Source organism: Cylas formicarius, unplaced genomic scaffold, assembly GCF_029955315.1.
Source record: "Cylas formicarius isolate icCylForm1 unplaced genomic scaffold, icCylForm1.1 PGA_scaffold_8__14_contigs__length_24414737, whole genome shotgun sequence".
NCBI lineage: Eukaryota > Metazoa > Arthropoda > Insecta > Coleoptera > Brentidae > Cylas > Cylas formicarius.
In genome coordinates this window covers 22569291-22589953 of record NW_026844361.1, presented here as the reverse complement: position 1 = coordinate 22589953, position 20663 = coordinate 22569291, and the positions used below count along the sequence as shown (strand labels likewise).

Sequence of the window (20663 nt, the reverse complement as noted above, 5' to 3'; positions counted from 1 at the left end):
AGGCACAGAACCCCACCTGAGATTCCTAAATTGTCGAACATTTCAGGTTTTCCACTTTAATAATAAACTTTGCATTAAAATAACTAAGTCCTCAAAAGAAACCATTTTCGCAGCGATCCCCCTTCATAATCTAAATAAATAAATTGCCTTCTAAAAATAACCTTACCGAGAACCAACATCGCGATTGCCGCCGAGATAAAAAAAAAACTGAGGGGTAGATAAAAGGAATCGTCAGGGAAATTGTCCACTGACCCTTTTAGATTTTTGAATACCGACGAACGATGAGGAAAAAGTGGACGGGATCGATAGAAACTTATCGGCCCCATGGGCGGACCGTTATTAAAATCTTCGCTGGGCATTACGCAACCCTGCTCGTTGACGCCAAATATTGAGAACCATAAAATGAACCAAATCAAAAATATTTTCTATATTTATATACTGGTATGCAAATATAATTTACAATAAAATAGAAAATATTTACAAAAAAAAACAGAATTGCAAAAAGAGAAAGGAAACAACTTCGTTTTCACACTAATATAATGACTGCTCTTTTTTCATTAGGAAAGCGCGAAAGTAACATCTTTAAACTTAAGGAAAACAAACAACAAGTGAGCTATCCATAGGGATAAATTCTAAAACGCCAGGAACTAAAAAAACGGAAATTTTTGTGGAGGAAGAGAGAGAGAGTTGTTTTGTTTCATTCAGATTACTAATCTACGTGCAATATGTTGATAAGTTATAATTTTCAATACATTTTTGAGTTAGATAGTTATTTATACAAGGTGTTTATTGTAAAACTAATATTAAGAAAAAAAAAATTAATGAAAATATCGGCTTCGCTACCGACATGGAAGAAGTCAAGAATTCTGAAATTTTGAATCGATGACAACTGGTATACTCCCATTTGTATTATATCACAATTGTGTACAAACATCGATGTCTCTACCATTATAATTATAATTATATTATAACTATAATTATAATAACTATATTATAACTATAATTCACTATAATTAAACCAATTTTCATCCGGACATCGATATTTTTTTCAAAAAATTTTTTCTGTTTTTTCTAAAAAAAAAAATTTTGAAACTACCACTTATCGATTAAAGTTTTCACCCCCCACGGAATTTGACACAACGTATTTTCTATCGACTAGGGTTGTGGAATTGACCGATGAATTTTTTTTCAAGTGACAATCAATTGACTGAAATAATTTCTGAGAACTAAATGGAGGGGATATTTTTATCCAGAATTACTAAGTATCGTTTTCGGGTATTCCTTGAAGAGGGTTACAGGTAAATTGGACTTTATAAATGCATAATTATAATAATAGATAACACTCTACAATATAAAACATTTTGATCAAATTTGACTAGTCAATTAAGAAACCGACATTAACAAAATATATATTATAATATTTAGAGCTAGAATTATAAATACAATATTACAAATACAAAAATTATTGCTTGGAATAAAGCGAATGTTAAATTAATATTTCCTCATATTAAAACGTTTTTGCTGCAAGTAAATCGCCATTTGTATTGCCATGTTATAGGTTGACTATGAATGTGGATAATAGATGAATTACTATCTTAATCTTGTTCTGCTGTTTCAGGGTTTGTAGAATTAAATTATTTAATATGTAAAACTTAACTGAGTATAGGGAACCTATTGTTCTTCAAGTACAGGTAGGTACATTGTTTCTATTGAAGAAAATAAATTTAAAGTATGGGTTATTTTATACATCTGCTCAGATAGAAGAAGCTGTAAGTGCAAAAAGAGAGAAAGTAATAAGATATGGTATAACATTACAACCCTTTACCATTGTAGAAGCTCCCGCAGTCACTAAGGTTTCGCTTGCTCTTGCTCTTGGAAATTAATACCTCTGGATATTGTTTTAGACCATCATGCGCAACAAATTTTGACGAAGATTTTCTTTAAGCAGTACAAGGGTTGTCCATATTTTGCCGAAATTGTTAAATTACTGCCTCCCAATTCACTGTTGACCGATCCAAATGAGTCCACAAGTAGCTACGCGAAGAAATCGACCCGAAGATGGTAAGACGTCGACTTTCGCTAAATTTTCGCAAGTTCCTCCTTCTTTGTAATACAAATTAATTTTCGATTGCCTGAAATAAATATTTCACTTTTTTCACTTCAACGAAAAGGTCTCGAAAATAAATAAAAATTGTATCTAGTATAAACCTTTTAATTGATTTAATTGTAATAATACAAACATACAAAAAATAATAATTCCTTGAATTCGATATTAGTTGCTCGATACGAATTAAATTATTTAATTAACAAATGCGATTATTTTCAGAAACTAATTCTTTTTCTCTGTGTAGATCGGATACCAACTCTCGAAACCGGCATAAAATATGTCGGCCGCGTTTTATGCCTCGATACGCCAATGACGCTGTCAACCCTCTTCGATTCCTTTCCTTGGCTCATCCGTCTAAAAATTTTATTGTATCCGCCGAAAGGGCAATAAAGCCGAAATATATAGAAACCGTAATGCAAAAATTATGTAGTCTCCGAGAACTTCTGGCAGGCGTATCTCGGTGGGGGCGGGGCGGCGGGGTTTTCGCCGCCCGCACTATTCCGACGGTGATCGAGTTTTAAAAGATCACGAACGGCGAAATTGATGGCAAGTAAAATTACCCCCGGAAACGTAAAAGAAGATTCGACGTTTGATTTTGGTATATCTAATATGATGAAGCAGATTTATCATCCAGCTTTCGAGCTTTTTTTTCCTCTAAGATATACGATTTGGTTAGTTCCATACTTTTTTTTTTCCGTAGCGTCACAACCCTTCGTGGGTCTTAGCTGCATCTACGACTCGTCTCCATCTGTCCCTGTCCAACACAACCTCCTTCCAGTTCCGTACTCCCAAGATTTTTACATCCTCTTCGATATTGTCCCTCCATCTGAGCCTTAGTCTTCCTAAGGGTCTCTTTCCTGCTGGGTTTTCTTCCCATATCCTCTTTACAAGACGTTCATTCGGCGATCTCTGCACGTGTCCAGCCCACCTGAGCCTTTGTGCTTTTATTTCGTTTACTAAACTCGGTCTTTTGTACATGTCGTTAAGCTCCGCATTCGTTCTTATTCGATATTGACCCGTTCTCTCATTTATTGTTGGTCCGAAGATTTTCCGCAACATCCTTCGTTCAAAGCGTCTTAACACTAGTTCGTTCTGCTTTGTCATTGTCCATGTTTCCGAGCCATACATTACGATTGGCTTGATTACTGCCGAATATATCCGTAGTTTTGAGTTCCTAGATATCAGTCGGGACTTAAACCGGTTCTGCAAGGCGAAAAAACATTCATTGCCCTTTTGTATTCTTGCTTTTATTTCGCTGGTGATATCGTTATCCGAAGTTATAACTGCTCCTAGGTACTGAAATTGGTTTAGGCATTCAAAATTGTGGGTGTCCATGGTTATGTTCTGTCCTATTCTGCCCCTTCCTGCTCTCCGTCTGGCCCACATATATTTGGTCTTGTCCTCGTTGATCATGAGTCCTACCTTCTTGGTCTCCTTCTCTATGTTCATGAACATTTCTTTTGTTTTAATCGTACTGCTTCCTACCGTATCAATGTCATCGGCATATGCCAAAATCATTTCTGGGCCCTTACTTGTAAATATTTCCAAGCCAATATTCGCTTCTTTGATGGCCATGTCCAGCACTATGTTGAAAAGCAATGGTGAAAGTCCATGGCCCTGTTTTAGGCCATTGTTAATGGAGAAAGCCTCGGTGTTGTTCTTTCCTACCCTAACTTTGGCTTTAGAGTTTTCTATGCATATCTTGGTTAGCCTTATGATCTTTTTTGGTACCCCTATGCCTTCCAACGCTTGCCAGACACTTTCCCTGGTGATGCTATCATATGCTTGGCGGAAATCTACGAACAGTTGGTGAACCTCTCTGTTAAACTCCCAGCTTTTCTCTAGGAGCTGTCTTATGGTGAATATTTGATCTGTTGTTGATTTCTTGGGTCGAAACCCGCATTGGTAGTCCCCTAAGTTGTCTTCTGCGTATGGGGATATGCGTCCTCTTAGTACATTTGACAGAACCTTGTATGTTATATTTAGCAGGGTTATTCCTCTATAGTTTTTACAGGTCATCCGGTCTCCTTTCTTATGAATGGGGACGATGGTACCCTCATTCCACTCCTTTGGTAGGGCTTCTGTTTTCCATATGTTTTTCAACAGCTCTAGTATGGCAGTATCTAGATGTTCCCCTCCATATTTTATGCATTCCGCCGTAATGGAGTCCTCACCCGGGGCCTTGTTATTCTTTAATTGGTTTATTGCCCTTTTAATCTCCTCTAGCGTGGGTTCTGGCACATGCTCCTCCGCACTTTGGTATACCTTCTTCGTGTTCCCAGTTACTGTATCTATGTTTAACAGGTTTTCAAAGAATTGTTTCCATGCTTGCATTACTTCTTTTATATCCGTTATGAGCTCGTTGTTTTCATTTCTTAAAATGTTGGTCTTTGGTGTGTAACCTTTCCTTATACTTTTTTAGTTCCATACGGTTGCGAAAATAACACACGCAAGAAGCTTCATTAGAAAGCTTCTTGCTTCTTGAAAATATCACGAATACTTTTACGTCTTCACTGTTGTATGTAAAAACTGCGATTGCGCGAAAATTTTGAGTACGACCTACTATAGGCGAAATTTTCGGACTGTCTCTTGCCTTTTACACCTTGCGAGGAACATTAAAATTTTATACAGTTCGAGAAGTGAAGTTAGTGGTTAGCTCCTTGAGTCTTGGAGACCTGGGGCCGCAGAACCAGAACACCAGCAGCTACCGGTGAATTTTACGGTCATAATGTTGTACACAGGGAATAATTAAATTCCAGCAAGATGGATGTTTCCAAGGTTCTGAGAATTTAGCTACAATTTTTGTTATTTTCTTAATTTTCGTCAATATTTCATGTAATTTTTCAACATAATCCCCATTTCAGGAAATTAGGACAGCTTGCAGTCCTAATTTCCAAGTCGTTTTTTGTCAAATTCTCGTTGCAGCAGTCCGGATATTAAATTCGAATAATATTCTGCGTTAATTATATTACCTTTCGTCAGACAATCCGTGTCCTTTCCAACAAACAGAACCGCAAGCGCCTTTTTCAATTTGTCGTCACGTTGGCATTCATTCTGGCTATGATAAGTTTGTTGGTTGCAATCCGAAACAGTTGTGTGGAAGACTTGCCAAACCGTGCTCGCAGATTGGCCAGCCAAGAGCCTTCTGCATTCTGGCGCTCTTCTTTCTGGAACTTTTCGATATCTTCCTTTGTTCCTTATGATGTGACCCAGGTATTGAAGTTTGACTATTTTGACTATTGAAGATTTCCGGTCCTAAGTCCATGGCAATGAAAGGTACATGTCTTGCTTTCATTTCTTTTTCTTTTAATCTTTACTGACGGCTAATCTACCATCTTATTGCATTTGTTATGTCTGATATTTCCAGCAACTTTTATTTTACGATATATGTTGAAGTTAGCGTATCGATTTTGGTAGTATTCTATTTCCTGGCATTGATCCTTTTCTTTTTCCTTGGCGTCTCGTATCTTACTTCTAATGCTAGTGTGGATTCTTTTATATTCGATATGATTATCTTTGTTTCTTTTCCTTTTACTACTTGATTTTCTTCAGCAAAAGTTTCCAATAAATCCACCGCGGCGAGACTGGAATAAAGTTGTCTGTTGTCTATTCCCGGGTAGTATATTGTCTTTTAGTTGTTCATAGGCGCACATTAATTTGACGAACATTCTGTCCTCTATCAGTAGACAGTTCTGCTTCTTTTATTTACCGACATGCTTGAGCGCCCGCTGCGCCAATCGATCCGATGCATCGCAGTACCAAAAAAAAAAAAATTTTTTTTTGAAATTTTGATGTGCCTTCCATATCAACAATATTGCACTAGGTATTTGCATAAATATGCCAAGAGTTGTCTGGTACCAGTCACATTTCCTATAACTTTTGGCGCAAAATATGTAAAAAATGAAGAAATGGTTTAGCAAAAAATGATTTACTAAGACCAAAACTAAATTTCAACTTCATTGCATAGTTTCCAATATCTTCACGTCCCAAAAAAAATCTTCGCAGATCTGAATGAATTGATTTTTGAATAGCAGAAAGGTATTTGTTTTCATTCAATTTATCCGTAATTGCTTGGGCTTACGAGCAACTGCTATTAAGCAAACGACTTACCTAACACTTTGCTTCCCGTTGCAACCGACGGCAGCGATATCGAATTTGTAGTTTTTCCTCTTCTCGCAGTTCAGAGACCTTTTCGCCCTTAGCTCAGCGTGGCCGTCTTCCCTTAGCTCGATATCGAAGGGGGCTTCGCCGTGGTGCTTGTTAACAATGTGGAAACGACATACTTCCGAACCCACCGCCCTAATGGGCGGGGTCACTTCTACGACCGTTTCGTTTTCTTTAACTATACCGTGGTAGCCGTTTTCCAGGTTACTTATGTCCAGGCGTGGAGCTTCTAAATCTGAAAGGAAACGAAAGACCTTTTTAGGCAACAAAATCCAAAACAAATAGCTGAAGTCCTACAAATACTGTAACCAATATCAAACTCGCGATCTAATGGCTACTGCATGATTCGGTCGCATTAACAAAACTCAACTTCAAATTGGCAATTTTGTTTTTTTTTTGTTCTTTACGAAGTAGTTTGGGTTTTAACTTATGAAATTTTATCAGTAAAACTCAATGGCTTTAGACTGTTGAATAAGGAAATCCTATCTTAGGCCCGTTCAAATTCTAAATTCTCATTCGTGTCTATGGAGACAAAATTAAACAAAATCATGTTTCCTTTGGTTTTTAATTGATGGGTTGTTTAAAAGAAATTTGAATGTGGAGAAACTGCATTTTGACTTTTGAATTTTATGTTTGGAGCTTAATTCTGTTTACGACTTCTTGATCTAAGGATGTTCTATAGTTCTTTCAATCAAATTTAATGTTTTTGCAATCAGTGTCAACCAAATATAATCAGCTTAAAATGTAGAATTCAATTTACTACAGTACGTCTGTTCCTATACTCAAAATTATTGTTTGTATCACTTACACCCCCGAATGGTTCTAGTTTCTGCTTTCGCATACATAAAGCAACTTTTAGAAACCATTGTAGGGAAATAAGTTTTGGAAAGCAGCACATATGCAACAGTTATTATTACACATAAATGTAATTTAAAACACCAAGTGATATGTTTCGCATTTTGTGGCGACTTTTATATATGAATAACAACCTATATTTAACCTCAGTGTCTGAGAGAATGGATGAATCTTTCAATTTTATATTTTTACTAAACTAAAAATTGGCATCGAAAAATATTTTTTTGGGACTTTTCTTTGATATGAGCTGAAGGATTTCCACATAGATAGTTAAAATATGCTTCGAAGGTCAGGCATTGATGAGGGGCACTTTCCAAGGCTAACGCATTTCTCCAACTTTATTTAATATCCATCTAAACCATTTACCTATCCAAATGAAAACTATAAGGTAATAAATAAGACTGTCCAAGCAGTCTTTTAGTTAGGGCAGAGGAAAAGTATATTTTAAATGCAAAAAGTACTATTTTCTGGATCAAAAATTAACTTGGATATCAACCCGAGCTTAGTTTTATAAATTCTAAAATAACTTGTAACTTCAAATCCTTTTGTAACAAAAAAATTGAGGGAAACTACCTTCAACGGATTTCTACAGCTTTTATGCAGAAATTGTTTTGTATCTTTAGGCACATTGACATTGCCATCCCCTTACATTCTTTCACTTTTACTTTATGTAAAACAAATTAACACGGACGTTTCATAATTATGATACACATCCTCAGGATTATCTATAAGTAAGTAAAAAGATTTTTTTATTAAATACTTATGAACATTTTGTTTTGTGCTGTAAACCATACATTCATATTTTGCCAAAATGATGAATGAATGAATGAAATCATTTCAGGGCGCCGCAAAGACCGCAGCAACAAAGGCCTATATGCTGATGCGACGCAGCGGCGTGCATTTCGACATCGACACGCCAGAAGGTCCCCGAATACGCGGCAAATCGGAGCTCATACCGACTCGAAACGCCATGAAACATCATTAGCTTGTCAATTCGACATACGCAACTACGTTATCTGGCCATTACTGCATACAATGCAGAAACGCAGGAATGCAATTTGGCCGATCGTTATCTCTCAGACTCCAATTTAGACTAGAGTGTTTTTTCGATACGCTCTGGTGTACGAATTGCGGAAGGGTAGTTAGCGATCGATAAATTGTTAGCACTTCGACTGGCTAACAATTGAAAAAGCGAAAAGATAACGGGCAGGTAGACTCTTATTGAAGTATTAAATTAAGGGTGGTCAGACTATAATTGTACTCGGTGATTCACTACTCTTGTTTAAAGTTGAGGAGTTCGTCCTTCACCGGTGTGAAGTTGTCGCCCGCGTTCCTCGCCGAGCGATTCCCTTCTTCCCCTACACCAACCACTGGCTCCGCCCACGGCTGCCGTACCTGCCGCTTACGTCATAGACGCGCGGCCTGGCGACGGGCATTCACCATTTTATAGAAAAACGGTATATATATGTTCCAAAATATTCTTCAGATTCATATTCAGATAAGAATATTACATTTATAATGCTACTTCTATGTAGTATATCTGGTCTCCATCGGTTCATCACGGGGTTGTCCACAGGGCGGGGTCTTGTCCCCGTTCCTGTGGTGCCTGGTGGTGAACGAGATATTGCATATTCTGAGGGAAGAACACGGGGTCTATGCTCAGGCATATGCAGACGACCTTGTGATAATGAGGCAGGGGACGGACGTGAGGAGGATGCAGGGGCTCCTAAACGGGGCATTGGCAAGATTCTCACAATGGTGCCTGGACAGCAAGTTGGCTGTCAATCCTAGCAAGGTGGAGATGGTCATCTTCACTCGGAAAAGGAAGATGGAGTGCAACCTCAACATTTCGATGGATGGGGTGCCTCTTTCTGCAAGCGGAAGTGTCAAGTATGGTTGGACTCTAAGTTGACCTTCCAGGAACATATAAGATCAAGGACCAGGTCGGCCTTTGGAGCTCTGTGGGCGTGCCGGAGAGCGGTAGGGGGCACTTGGGCCCTGGGGCCGAAGATCATGCAGTGGATCTACGGCACCATGGTGGTGCCTATGCTCACGCATGGGGCCGGGGACCAAAAGAGCGGGAGCAAGGCTAGTTCTTGACAGACTGCGGAGATTGGCTTGCCTCTGCATAATGGGCGCCATGAGAACGGCGCCCACGAGGGCCCTGGAGGCTCTGGTGGGGCTGCCCTCTCTGGCGGATCGGGTGCAGATGGAGGCGGCCAGGACAGCTGTGAGGCTGGCGAGCTGCGGGCTCTGGAGGGAGGGAACCCTCAATCGGGGTCCGTACGACATTTTAGAGGGCTGTCGCGGGGATCGCGGGGTCATGGGCATGCCGAGTGACGTCATGATCCCCGAGATGACCTTCTTTGATAAATTGACCTTTCTCTTTCCATCAAGGGAAGATTGGAGAGAGGGCAGAGTCGGCTCCTGGGATGGACTTGTCTGGTACACGGACGGGTCCAGAATGGGAGATCTGGCCGGAGCTGGAGCGTACTGCGAGACAACGGGATCAAGCTCGTCGGTCCCTCTGGGTCAGTACTGCACTGTGTTTCAGGCCGAAATTTTCGCTTTATTGATGGCGGCCAGAGAGGTGCTTCGGCTCAACTACGGAAGCAGGAGAGTCTTCTTCTGCTCGGATAGTAGGGCTGCACTCATGGCGCTGAAGTCAGTGCGTACGCGCTCCTTGTTGATAAAGGAGTGCAAAGGGGTACTGAGGAGGGTGGCTGAGGAGAGAAAGGTCACGTTGGTCTGGGTCCCGGGTCACACCGGTGTCCGGGGCAATGAGGCAGCGGACGCCTTAGCCAGGGAGGGCTCCTCGCATAGGCATATAGGGCCAGAGCCCCGCTTGGGGATCGCCCCGTGTGTGAGGCGGGGAGCTCTCGAAGCCTGGGCGAGAGACCGGGCCGCGGGGAGCTGGAGAGTTGCTCCGGGAATGAGGCAGGCGAGGCTTATGATGGATGGGCCCGCCCTTCCTCGGACCCCGTATCATCTGCTCACCGAGTGCCCTGCTTTGACATGGGCAAGATTGGGAGTCTTCGGAACGGCCCTGATCGATCCGGACTCAGTGCACGGTATTGGGCTAAAGGAGTTGCTGACCTTCTACAGGAGGGGCGGCATTCTGGACGCCCTCTAGAGCGGCCTGGGGGCACAACGGGCCCATCTGGTGGCCTAAGTGCTTGGACGCCCGCGAGGGCGCCCCCCTTTAATACCAATACCAATACCAATACCAATGTAGTATATCTCAAAAATATACGTTGGCTTACATCCAATATTTTTTTAAAAACTGTTTTTCAAAAAATAGAAAATACTTTGTTTACATAGGTTCCGGTCCACGTGCAGCCATTGCGTTGATACCACTAACGGATGATCACAAAAAGGCATCAAAGTTTGAATAAAGCAACTTTGGGATTGGGGGTTGAAATAAGGAAAAAACGGATTTTGAGGAAACAGTAATTCATTTTTTTAGGTATGTCCCGGTCTATGTGCAGCGATTGTTTGATACCACTGGACCGGAACCTATGTAAAAAAAATATTTTCTATTTTTTGAAAAATTTTCTAAAAAAATATTGGATGTGAGCCGACGTATATTTTTTAGATATACTACATACAAGTAGCATTATAAATGTAAGATTCTTATCTGAATATGAATCTGAAGAACATTTTGGAACATATATACCGTTTTTCTATAAAATGGTGAATGCCCGTCGCCAGGCCGCGCGTCTATGACGTAAGCGGCAGGCACGGCAGCCGTGGGCGGAGCTAGTGGTTGGAGTAGGGGTAGAGGGGGAATCGCTCGGCGAGGAACGCGGGCGACAACTCCACACCGGTTCGTCCTTCTTCTGCCCTGGCCACCCAGTTGTTGAGGGGGTGGATAAAACGTAAGCAAAATTAGAGAGATTTTGGCGCCACCCGTTTTTCACCGTGGCTAGAAAGGAGTATTAGCTACAAAAAAAGTCCAGGCCTTAAGTTAATAGCAAGCGTCTATTGTTATTAAACAAAGTCTCCCAAAGAAAAGGGGAAAAACCAAAAGTACCAGTGCCATAACAGGCATGTAACACACAATATATATATGAATATTCTGGAATGGACGGTCCTCAGTTTCAAAGGTCGTCGAGACACGAACTTCACCTTTCACCTTGGACGCCCTTCTTGAAGGTATTGACAAAAGAAAATGCCTGTCGCTGGCTGTCCGAACAAACTAGTGTTTGTTATTTTGATAGGGCCATTTATAATGCCCAAAAAGAAGCAGAACCACCCTAAGTACCCAGTTACATCATGCCGCGCCAGAAGAGAACATGTGATAGGGAACGAAAAGTGAAATTTCAAGGATAATAACTGGTATAACATGCTTACCAGGTTGTTAGTGGCCTTCCCCGCTAGTTAGTTTTGGTAGGTGCAAAACTTGTACACTAGTTGAGTACCGATAGAATGCCTAAAACTGACTGAGGAGATGAAACTAATTAATATCCCTTTTATAGTTGTATATATGCCTATTATTTGTACCTTTTAAAATTATGTTAATTAATACTGCTGGATTAAAATTAGGTATTTAACTAAAAGCAATTTTCTGATTTGGGGTAAAACTAGCCTGTAACAAAATGATACTTTGCTTTGCACAAAAAAAAAAGAAAAGCTAAAAAGGACAGGATTTTAAACGTTACGACGATATCGGGGGAACACTTTTTCCATTTCAACATTTTTAGAAATTAAAAATGCTGGATATTTTTACACTCCATTGTTTTAACAACCATAAAAAAATGAATCATGTCATAATAAAAAGGTTTATCGATTTTTTTTTTCACTAGCTCATTTCAAATTCAAATGTACGCTAACGCGTGAAATGTAAATTTTCCGCATTCCGCAACACTTTGAGAATCGCCGCACGAAGTTGTAATTTATTACCACCTTATACACTTATACACTAGATCAATAAAAATTGCATGGCCGCCGAAGTAATATATACTCGCAAAATTGGCGAATCAATCGTCACTCGGCCCGCGGAACTCCAAATGAATAAAGAACGTCATTATGCAAAAATATTTTAAGAACAAAATAAAAATTCAAGTTATTGTTAAGGGACCCGAATTCTTGAAATGTACGAGGTGTATTAAAAAGTAAAGTGAGTTTTGTAATTGGGCGGACTACGTATATTAGATCTTCAATATTTTTTTGTTATGTTGGTATGGTCGCTTCATTGATATAAGAAAGGGACCAATTGCTTTTGAATGGGATTATCCATACAATGCGACAATTTAAATTCAGGTAAAATTGTGGTCCGTAATAGAAAATAATTTTATACCTACCTGTTGAGTTCAAAATTATGTAAATTGCTTTTTAATTTTGTTTATCTTAAACATGCCGGACATTTCAGTCAATGTGACAACAGGGCGTTGCACGCCAAACCGGCAAGGTCTACGTTTCTGCTAGACCAGTAACAATTTTGTAGCCTTGGGGGGTAGGCGTCGCCGTAAAGGAAACGCTTGTATTATTGAACAAACACTACCTGTGTTTAATATTCTTTGGTTTGGTGTACTACTTAGTTTAGGTTTATTAGTAATCATTCTTATTTCTTGTGTAATACAACGTGTGTTGAATCGTGTGCGAATAATGCAAAATATGTGCGAGTCTAATGTATCTCAGGAGATGCTCCCGCCCAAAACACTATTCCATTACAGAGAACAACAAAGGCCAATTATTTACTTGGATGAAACCTGGTTCGACACTTATGATACCCCGGAAAAGGGATGGGTTGATGGGTTGACTCAACTCATAAGTGTAAAACAAACGCGCCATCAAAAAGAGGTAAAAGAATAACTATTCTGCATGCTGGCTCTAAAGATATTAAAAATATTGAAGATTCTTCTCTGGATTACCATGAAGGCACCACCGCTGATTTATTTGAAAGTTGGTTTAAAAACAAACTAGTTCCAAACATCCTCCTAATAGCGTCATTGTAATGGACAATGCAAGTTATCACAGTAGACAGTTGACTAAAATCCCTTCCTCATGTGACACAAAAGCAACAGTCCAAAACTAAATGTATAATAATGACATTTATTTTCACGAAGGTTATAACAAAAAGCAATTAATTGAGGTTCTACAAAACTTGAACCTAGAAAAGAAATACCTCTGTGATAATTATGCAAAAAATCTAGGGCATACAGTTTTAAGGCTTCCACCTTACCACTCCATTGAACACGTTAGGCACCAACTGAAATCTGCCATTCGTCGTAACAATGTTTTTCACCGTGTTAACTTCAATGACCTCAAACTTATAGAAACCGAAGTTTTTAACATCCCCCCATAAAGTTGGGCAAATTCTGTTAAACATATAGAACAAGCAGAACAATCGTATATCCGTATCGCAAATAATATAGAACAAATAATAATTATAACAGGCGATGATAGCGATAGCGATACTGATATATTACGTGAATAATTTTAAGCAATTTAAGTAGGTAATAAAAATAATTTGTAATTTTATTTTAGATTTAAACATAACTCTTCAGCCACCTAGTTACTTTCTTATTTCTATGAACAGACTTTACTAACATGTTAAAGTTTAATTGGGAAGGGTCGGTCGAAAGCGAACACGATTAAGATATACATTTTCATAAAATGAACGGTGTTGACTAAGGGCCGTACTCATAGTCCTTCCTCGGGCCTTGAGGATGCCATAAAAACTCTAGAATATGATTTATAACCTCTTTCTTCCTAGGAAGCCTCAGGTAGGTATCGACTATGAATTCCACCCTAAATCACAGATACCGTTCTTCCAACCGCACTGTATGCATAACAACAATTTTATTCCGCACGTGTCCGTCTCTCTCTTTTCCGCATTTTTCCGCCGCCCCACAATGGAAAGTCAAGTGCGGTAATTATTTTAAAAACCGCCCCCCGTTCTGCATCGTTTCGGCTTCCTACCCTTCTGTGCGGCGGCGTTTATTCTCGCCCCTTTGAATCCTTTGTTGCGTTTCTTGGAGGGTTTCCGAACAGGTGCCTCGCGTAACGAGGGCGCGGGGCTGACAATTAAAGGGGGCGTGGTCACCTTTTCTTCTCGGCCGGTTGTGAAACTTTCGCGATGTCAAATAGACATATTATTTTAAATTGTATACCGGTGAGGAACTTGTAGCGGAATATTGATACAATACTATACTGCGTGCTCTTGGAATTACAACAACCAGTAGTACATGGCGTATGCGTACCCTACCTACCATTGGGTATCGCACAGACATAAGGCAACTTCATATTAGCTACGTTTAAAAGAGAAAGACACTAAAATTGATCTCCTAACCAAGTGCGCACCGCTAAGAGCCCAATTCACTAAGTTACCGAGTCTTCGAGCCACCATTAGCACATGGAAGAACCGAAGATAAAATAGAAATTGCGACAAGTAAACCCCAGAGTGTACTCCGTGTACTTATAATATCTTGGATTTGCTTGCGGAATACACCAAAATTTCTCTCTTTGTGAAGGTCTGCTTACTCATAATCAGAGTTTTCTTTAATTTTTAAAAAGAATTTGCCACCAGAGTGGTCTAAACATCGTGGTCAAGCACACTGTTGGCGCAAAGGATCTTTAAGAATAACCAGTGATCGCGAAAAAAGGCTCCTAAGAATTAATTATCTAGGTTTCCACCCTGACGAGTCACGTTGTTGTTTGAGTTCACGATGGTCATAGAGGAGTCGTTGAAGAAGTACAGAAAGGCGCCACCCTTAAGTTTAGATGCCATAATAGTTGACTTCAAGGTTTAGTGTACTGAAACATCAACGCAACATACTTACATTTTAACAACATTTAGCAACTTCAGGATCCAATTTTTCAGCAAGACTATACCATATACCTTCGCAATTACTAAAAACTTCCTCCAAGAAGCTAATGTAATTCGCCTTAAGTGGTCCATCAATAAAGTTATATGTAAGACTAAATCTGCTAAATGTCTCCAGAAAAAGAACCAACTAAAAAGCTATGTACGAGCTAGCTCAGGAGTCGTCAAAACATCCAATACCTTTAATCACACGAAAAACACTCTAGAAGTCAGTCTCGACTAAATGTATTATTAGTTATTGTGATTATCACAGATACATAAGCTAAATCAGGTACTTCTTGCAAGATGTCTTACAGAGGACTTCATAAACCGATAGTACCAATTTGTTATCATGAAAGAAAATTTCACTATCTCACTGCAAACTCCGAGGTACTGAACTTATAATGGTTAAAAGATTTGATGATTGGCTGGCTCCTAGGTGTAACTACTTGGGAAGTAAGGCATACTCCCACAGGGCAACTCCAACATGTAGTCGTCAACAACCAGGTGGAACAACGCAGAAGAAAATCAAAAAAAGTCCCTAGAGTACGTCTCGCCAGACTCAATAGATAATAAATTACACATTGGAACACTCAAGATTTCCTTCTTCTTGACAGAACTTCCCCAGTTATCGTCAGGTCAAATATAAAATCAAAGTCTAAAAGTGAATGTCATCTGAGATAGGCTTGATTCAATATTGGTACGTATACACTCGGCTCCAAGAGATATACGAGGAGAGTTGAAAACTCGACTCCACATAACTAGACTTTTATTTCGTTTAGACTGATTTTAGACTAAGAACTGAAAACAAATTGCGAATGTAACTTTACCATTACTTGTTTGAAATCAATCCATTGCCGTATGATTAATATTATTAAAAAAAAAGATCGGTCGCACGGAAATGTCATAGCCGGCTCGGATTTTTAGATACAGGGTGATTTTGAAAATTTTTCATTTTTATTCATCCTTTGTTTCAGAAGAAAACTGACGACTCCACGGGATCTTACGCAAATAACCCTCTCCGGATCTTGTTCTTAATTATCACACTGGATAGATTTTCATATAGGGCGTTTCTGCAACTTTATTTTTTGGGTTACTTGGTTCGTACTTGTTATAATGTTCTCGAAGGTCTTTTGCTCTAGAGCGTTGATAAATCTAGAACCCCATGCAAATACCGATTTATTTTATTTTTTTGCTGTAAACGAAAACGAATTCAATTTAATTATTGTAACAGGATATCAAGTGATATTAGTTGGTTATGTTTTAGTCTCGCCAGTCACCCTGTATTATTTAATTTTCGCTTTAATTGCACCCGTAAATATTCTACGTTTTAATAACTCAAAAATTTCCTTCATTTATACGGGAAAATTGCAAACGACGCGAACATTCCGCTTTTATTTGTTTGATATTTATAAATCATTTTGCCGGTGTCGGGCGAAATGCACGTGATTTTATTATTATGGATATTTGATAGGTATGATATAAAAATATTTCCACAATAAAACTCGGACTGCTATCGAATCGTGTTGAAAAATAATTTTTATTATGCAATTTAAAAATGTATATATAAATGCACTTCCGGCTAAAAAAGGCCAAAACAATCATTTTATAGGCATTAATTCTCAATTAAAAAATACATATCCGATGGGCGGCAGAAAATTCGAAAACGAGATAGATATTGAACGTAATGAAAACAAGTGGTCGGTTTATAAAAAAAAAAAACAGTTAACAAAAATAAGGGCATACCCCGACTCTCTACTTAAATATTGTTGGTTGAAATTGCAAGCAATATAGAAATAGGCCGCTGTCGCCCCAGTCAGGGCACTATGTTCCGGACCGAACAGCGGAAGACATATTTTAGTGACAATATGCTAAAAAAAATTGCGCGGTGCCACTTCCATGACCTAGTTTTTTTTTTCAAATCCAGATAAAATTATTGCATTTTTAGATGACACGTTCCGTTGTTCAGTTGTGTATTAAAACCAACCAAAACTTATGAAAATTGATCCGGAGAGGGTTATTTAAGTAAGATCCAGTGGCGTAGTCAGTTTTCTTCTAAAACAAAGGGTGAAAAACGACACGAAAAAATTCCAAAATCACATGTACCTAAAAATCAGATAGTTATCACACCGGTTTGTGAGCCATATTTCATTCAATATAGTATATTATGCAACAAGTGCGGTAAACGGCATTTGACTCACGAGTTTATTTGACACGAGCGGAGCGCAGCGGAGCGAGTGTTTAACAAACGAGTGAGTCAAAAAGCCACTTCGGACATTTCTGGTATTTTACCGCACGGGTTTGGGTTAATCGGATGTTTTCTGAGGTATTTCCCACACCTCGAATTGTGACGTGTGTCAATTCTGACCGTCCTAACCAAACTAACTAACTAACCAAAACTAAACACTCGCTCCGCTCGTGTCAAATAAACTCGTGGGATAAATGCCGTTTATCGCACTTGTTGCATAATATACTATAAAAAATGCCCATGAATGCGATAATAGTTGATACTTTAGTTTTTTTCATTCAACTTTAAAATATACATAATGACAGATGATGACAGAATCTATCTGGGACAGAAAATGTTCCTTTTAGGAAATTTAAAAAAAGGTAATTGCAAAACTAATGAAGGGTATTGAAGGACAATGATTAGGAAATTGAAACGTAGAGAGGAGATAATAAATAAATAAAATAAATATAAAACAAATTACTTGTAGGATTCAACGCCTGTGCAATTTCCTTTGATATCAACCAAGGATCGCCCTAAAGTTTTATCTATTCCAATTAGTTGCTTCCAATTCGAAATGTATACCGAATTCCACGTAAATAAGAATACACCTGGCACGGATAAACCCGATGCGCGTCCGCACGGGGTCCTTTTAGTCGGATGTGATGCTTCCGTTCCACGGCGGGTTCAAAAGACGAAATATGGTTATTCACGACCCAGTTACCGAACCGCCATTCCGTGAGGGTGAACGCACCCTCGCGTGATTATTCCGATTCACTTTGCTACCCAAATACAAAACCCGAACAGAGATCAACTTGTCGTGACTCAATCGTATAGCGCCATCTTTCCCTTCGTCGTTTTCATTTCGCTAATCTTTCGAAAGCCTCGCTATTCGAATGCTAATTAAAGCCGCCCCTCCGCCGCGTTTGTTAGAAGTCTTTTCCTCGTCATCGTCTATAACATTTGTCAAGAAATAGCACCAACCAAAAAACAAAAAACAATGGCCGAAGAAGCTTGTCGTTTTCCACTGACTTATTAAACACAAGAACAAGCCGTACATTCCATTTTCTCTGCCAACGCATCACAAATGTACACTTTATAATAAAATATTTCGTTGGAACATGTAACAGACCGCCTTTGAAGTATATACTTTTGAATTTCACCTTTGGAACATTTGAGCATGAGCATTCTTGAACCATTCTTCAAAAAACTCCTGTTTTATCGTCAAAGTAGCCTACGCAGCTAAAAACCAAAAGGCATTTGGTATCCAACCTACGTGCAAGAAAAATGAGAGCATCCTTTGAATGGTAAAGATTATCGGAACAATATTCCGCCTTGTTTCACTTCTCATGTTCCATCTTCATTTCCGACTACCCAGATTTGGTTTCATCATCAGTAATTATATTATATTCTTCGAACATGGTCGCTTTTCCATATTACTTTGGTGGGTCCCGGTTCTATACGCTTCCTTATTATATTCTATATTATATTATACTGGTTATAGTCCAAGGTATTTTGGACATACACATGCACATGCACAGGTTCAGCGGCTTTTAATTTTCACAATTGCCCTATAGAAGAAGGTTCGCCACATGGACAATAAATAATTCATATTATTCAACCAAACACTATAATAAAAATTAAAAAATTGCTCATTTGATGAATAGATAGATGAAAAGGTTTATTGTAGTGATGTAAAATAAAAAATACTATACAATCAATCAATCAACGTCAGCCCCGCTCAGCTCCCCAACCTTCTGCCTCCCTGGCCCGAAAGCTTACGCGTAATTGGGAAATTATGGTCCTTTAAGGGGGTATTTAGGCCGCAGTCGCATCTGTGCCAACCAAATAACGCAGATCACGATTAGGGACTGGGAACTGATTTAATGTGGATCATTTTAAATCGGGTTTAATATACTGTGCACAGGAGGTACATCTTCGATTAATATTAGTGACAAAATATATGGAGGACCTTTTGCTTTTCCCAAATCCTACTCATAATCTAAGCTATTTCCGTGGAGTTTATGTTTAGGAAATGTCAACCTTTTGGGTACTTCGTATTAAACCATAGAGACAGAAAGGGCTTACTTAGCACTGAGTCCCGTGTTCGTTAACTTCCCCTCTTTGTCTATCCCCTCTCCCTCTCTACCTTTCTCTCTATCTCTAGCCACAGACATTTGAGCGCTTCTGCTGTGAATCACAATACTTTCTTTCCATTCAGCATACAGCATTCTTCATCGAGCAATTTCAAGCAAACTAACCGATGCTTCGTGAAAAATTCATGCAGACTTTCCAGGTATTTCCGAGAAAAGCGAAAACTTCTGCGGAAACACCCGCTCGGGATTAAATATGACTCGCGCCTTTACATGTAGACGCGTTAAATCATGCATGGAGAACGAGTTTGTTGCCGAGGGATGAATATATTTTGCCGAACAACGGGGGAGAATTTTTATTGAGCAATATAAAGTGCCGATATTATTCCGGAATCGGTTTGTAGTTCATTTAAAACAATATTTGCGGGCTGTTTCGGGCGAACGGAACGGAATGTTAGGTTTCAACGGATACCGCGTCGAATATAAACAAATAATAATAATAATCATATCTTTGCATGTCGCAGCTGTCACCTAATTTATTACTAGCGAACCCTAAAAAGACCTCTCAACAAATAATTCATCACTTGGATAATATTAAGGCCTGTTTCGGAAAGGTGTAGACTAATAAAATCCCCCCAGATGTGTAAAGTGACTATAGACTGAACCAACGAATGAATACTTAAGCATTGGCATTTTTTTTATTGCAAAATTCTGTCTTTTTGGTTCGTTTGCAGATTGTTATCCGTTCACCAACACTGCAAATGGTGTGCCAAAAGCGTTCCGGTGTGATGCTGTAAAAAGAACCTTTCAATTCAACAAAATAAAACTTAGGCATAATGTACCACCATCGTTTACTTTAAATCGAACATTAATAAGAAGTAACATCACCTTTCGCGGCAATAACAGCTTTTATGCGGTGATTATTCCGGTGATTTTTGCCTTTAATGCTGGAACTGTACGCTGAGGATTGTTACGCAAAGTCTTTTTCATCCGATGCCATAAAGTTTCAATAATATTCTACTTGATGGCCACGATAAAACTTTCATATTATGGTCCCCAATAAACATTGGCGTCCGAATATTTATTTGTCAGCACTTTTTGTGCTATCGACAAAGTAAAAAAAAATAAATAAATAGATATAAAATTGTCTTTTTTATCATTTTTTCATCGTCCGAACATTTAGTTGTTAGGGCTCGTATTACGTACTACGTATTAGTGTTTCACAATAAGAGTCGCTATCATCTGCGAAACTGACAATAACTACGCCTGAGGAACCACAACTACTAAACCAATAAAAAGTAAGATAAAAAACAGCGGACCGAGAAGAGTCCTCTAAACCCTAAGTTTGTGAGTGTTCGCAAAATATCGACATGATCAACGATGTGGAAAGCTTTAGCTAAATCTACATAG

At 39.0% G+C, this 20663-nt stretch overlaps 1 protein-coding gene across 4 annotated transcripts in view; it reads right to left on the bottom strand.

Annotated features, from left to right (window-relative positions):
* The window catches only part of LOC132706645 (calsyntenin-1), a 146090-nt gene that overhangs the window by 70600 nt on the left and 54827 nt on the right, over nt 1-20663 (bottom strand). For all 4 annotated transcript variants that reach the window (XM_060678106.1, XM_060678107.1, XM_060678109.1 and 1 more), the window contains one exon: nt 6218-6506. In XM_060678106.1, the coding sequence (XP_060534089.1) occupies nt 6218-6506 (289 nt within the window). The remainder of the gene's footprint in view (nt 1-6217; nt 6507-20663) is intronic.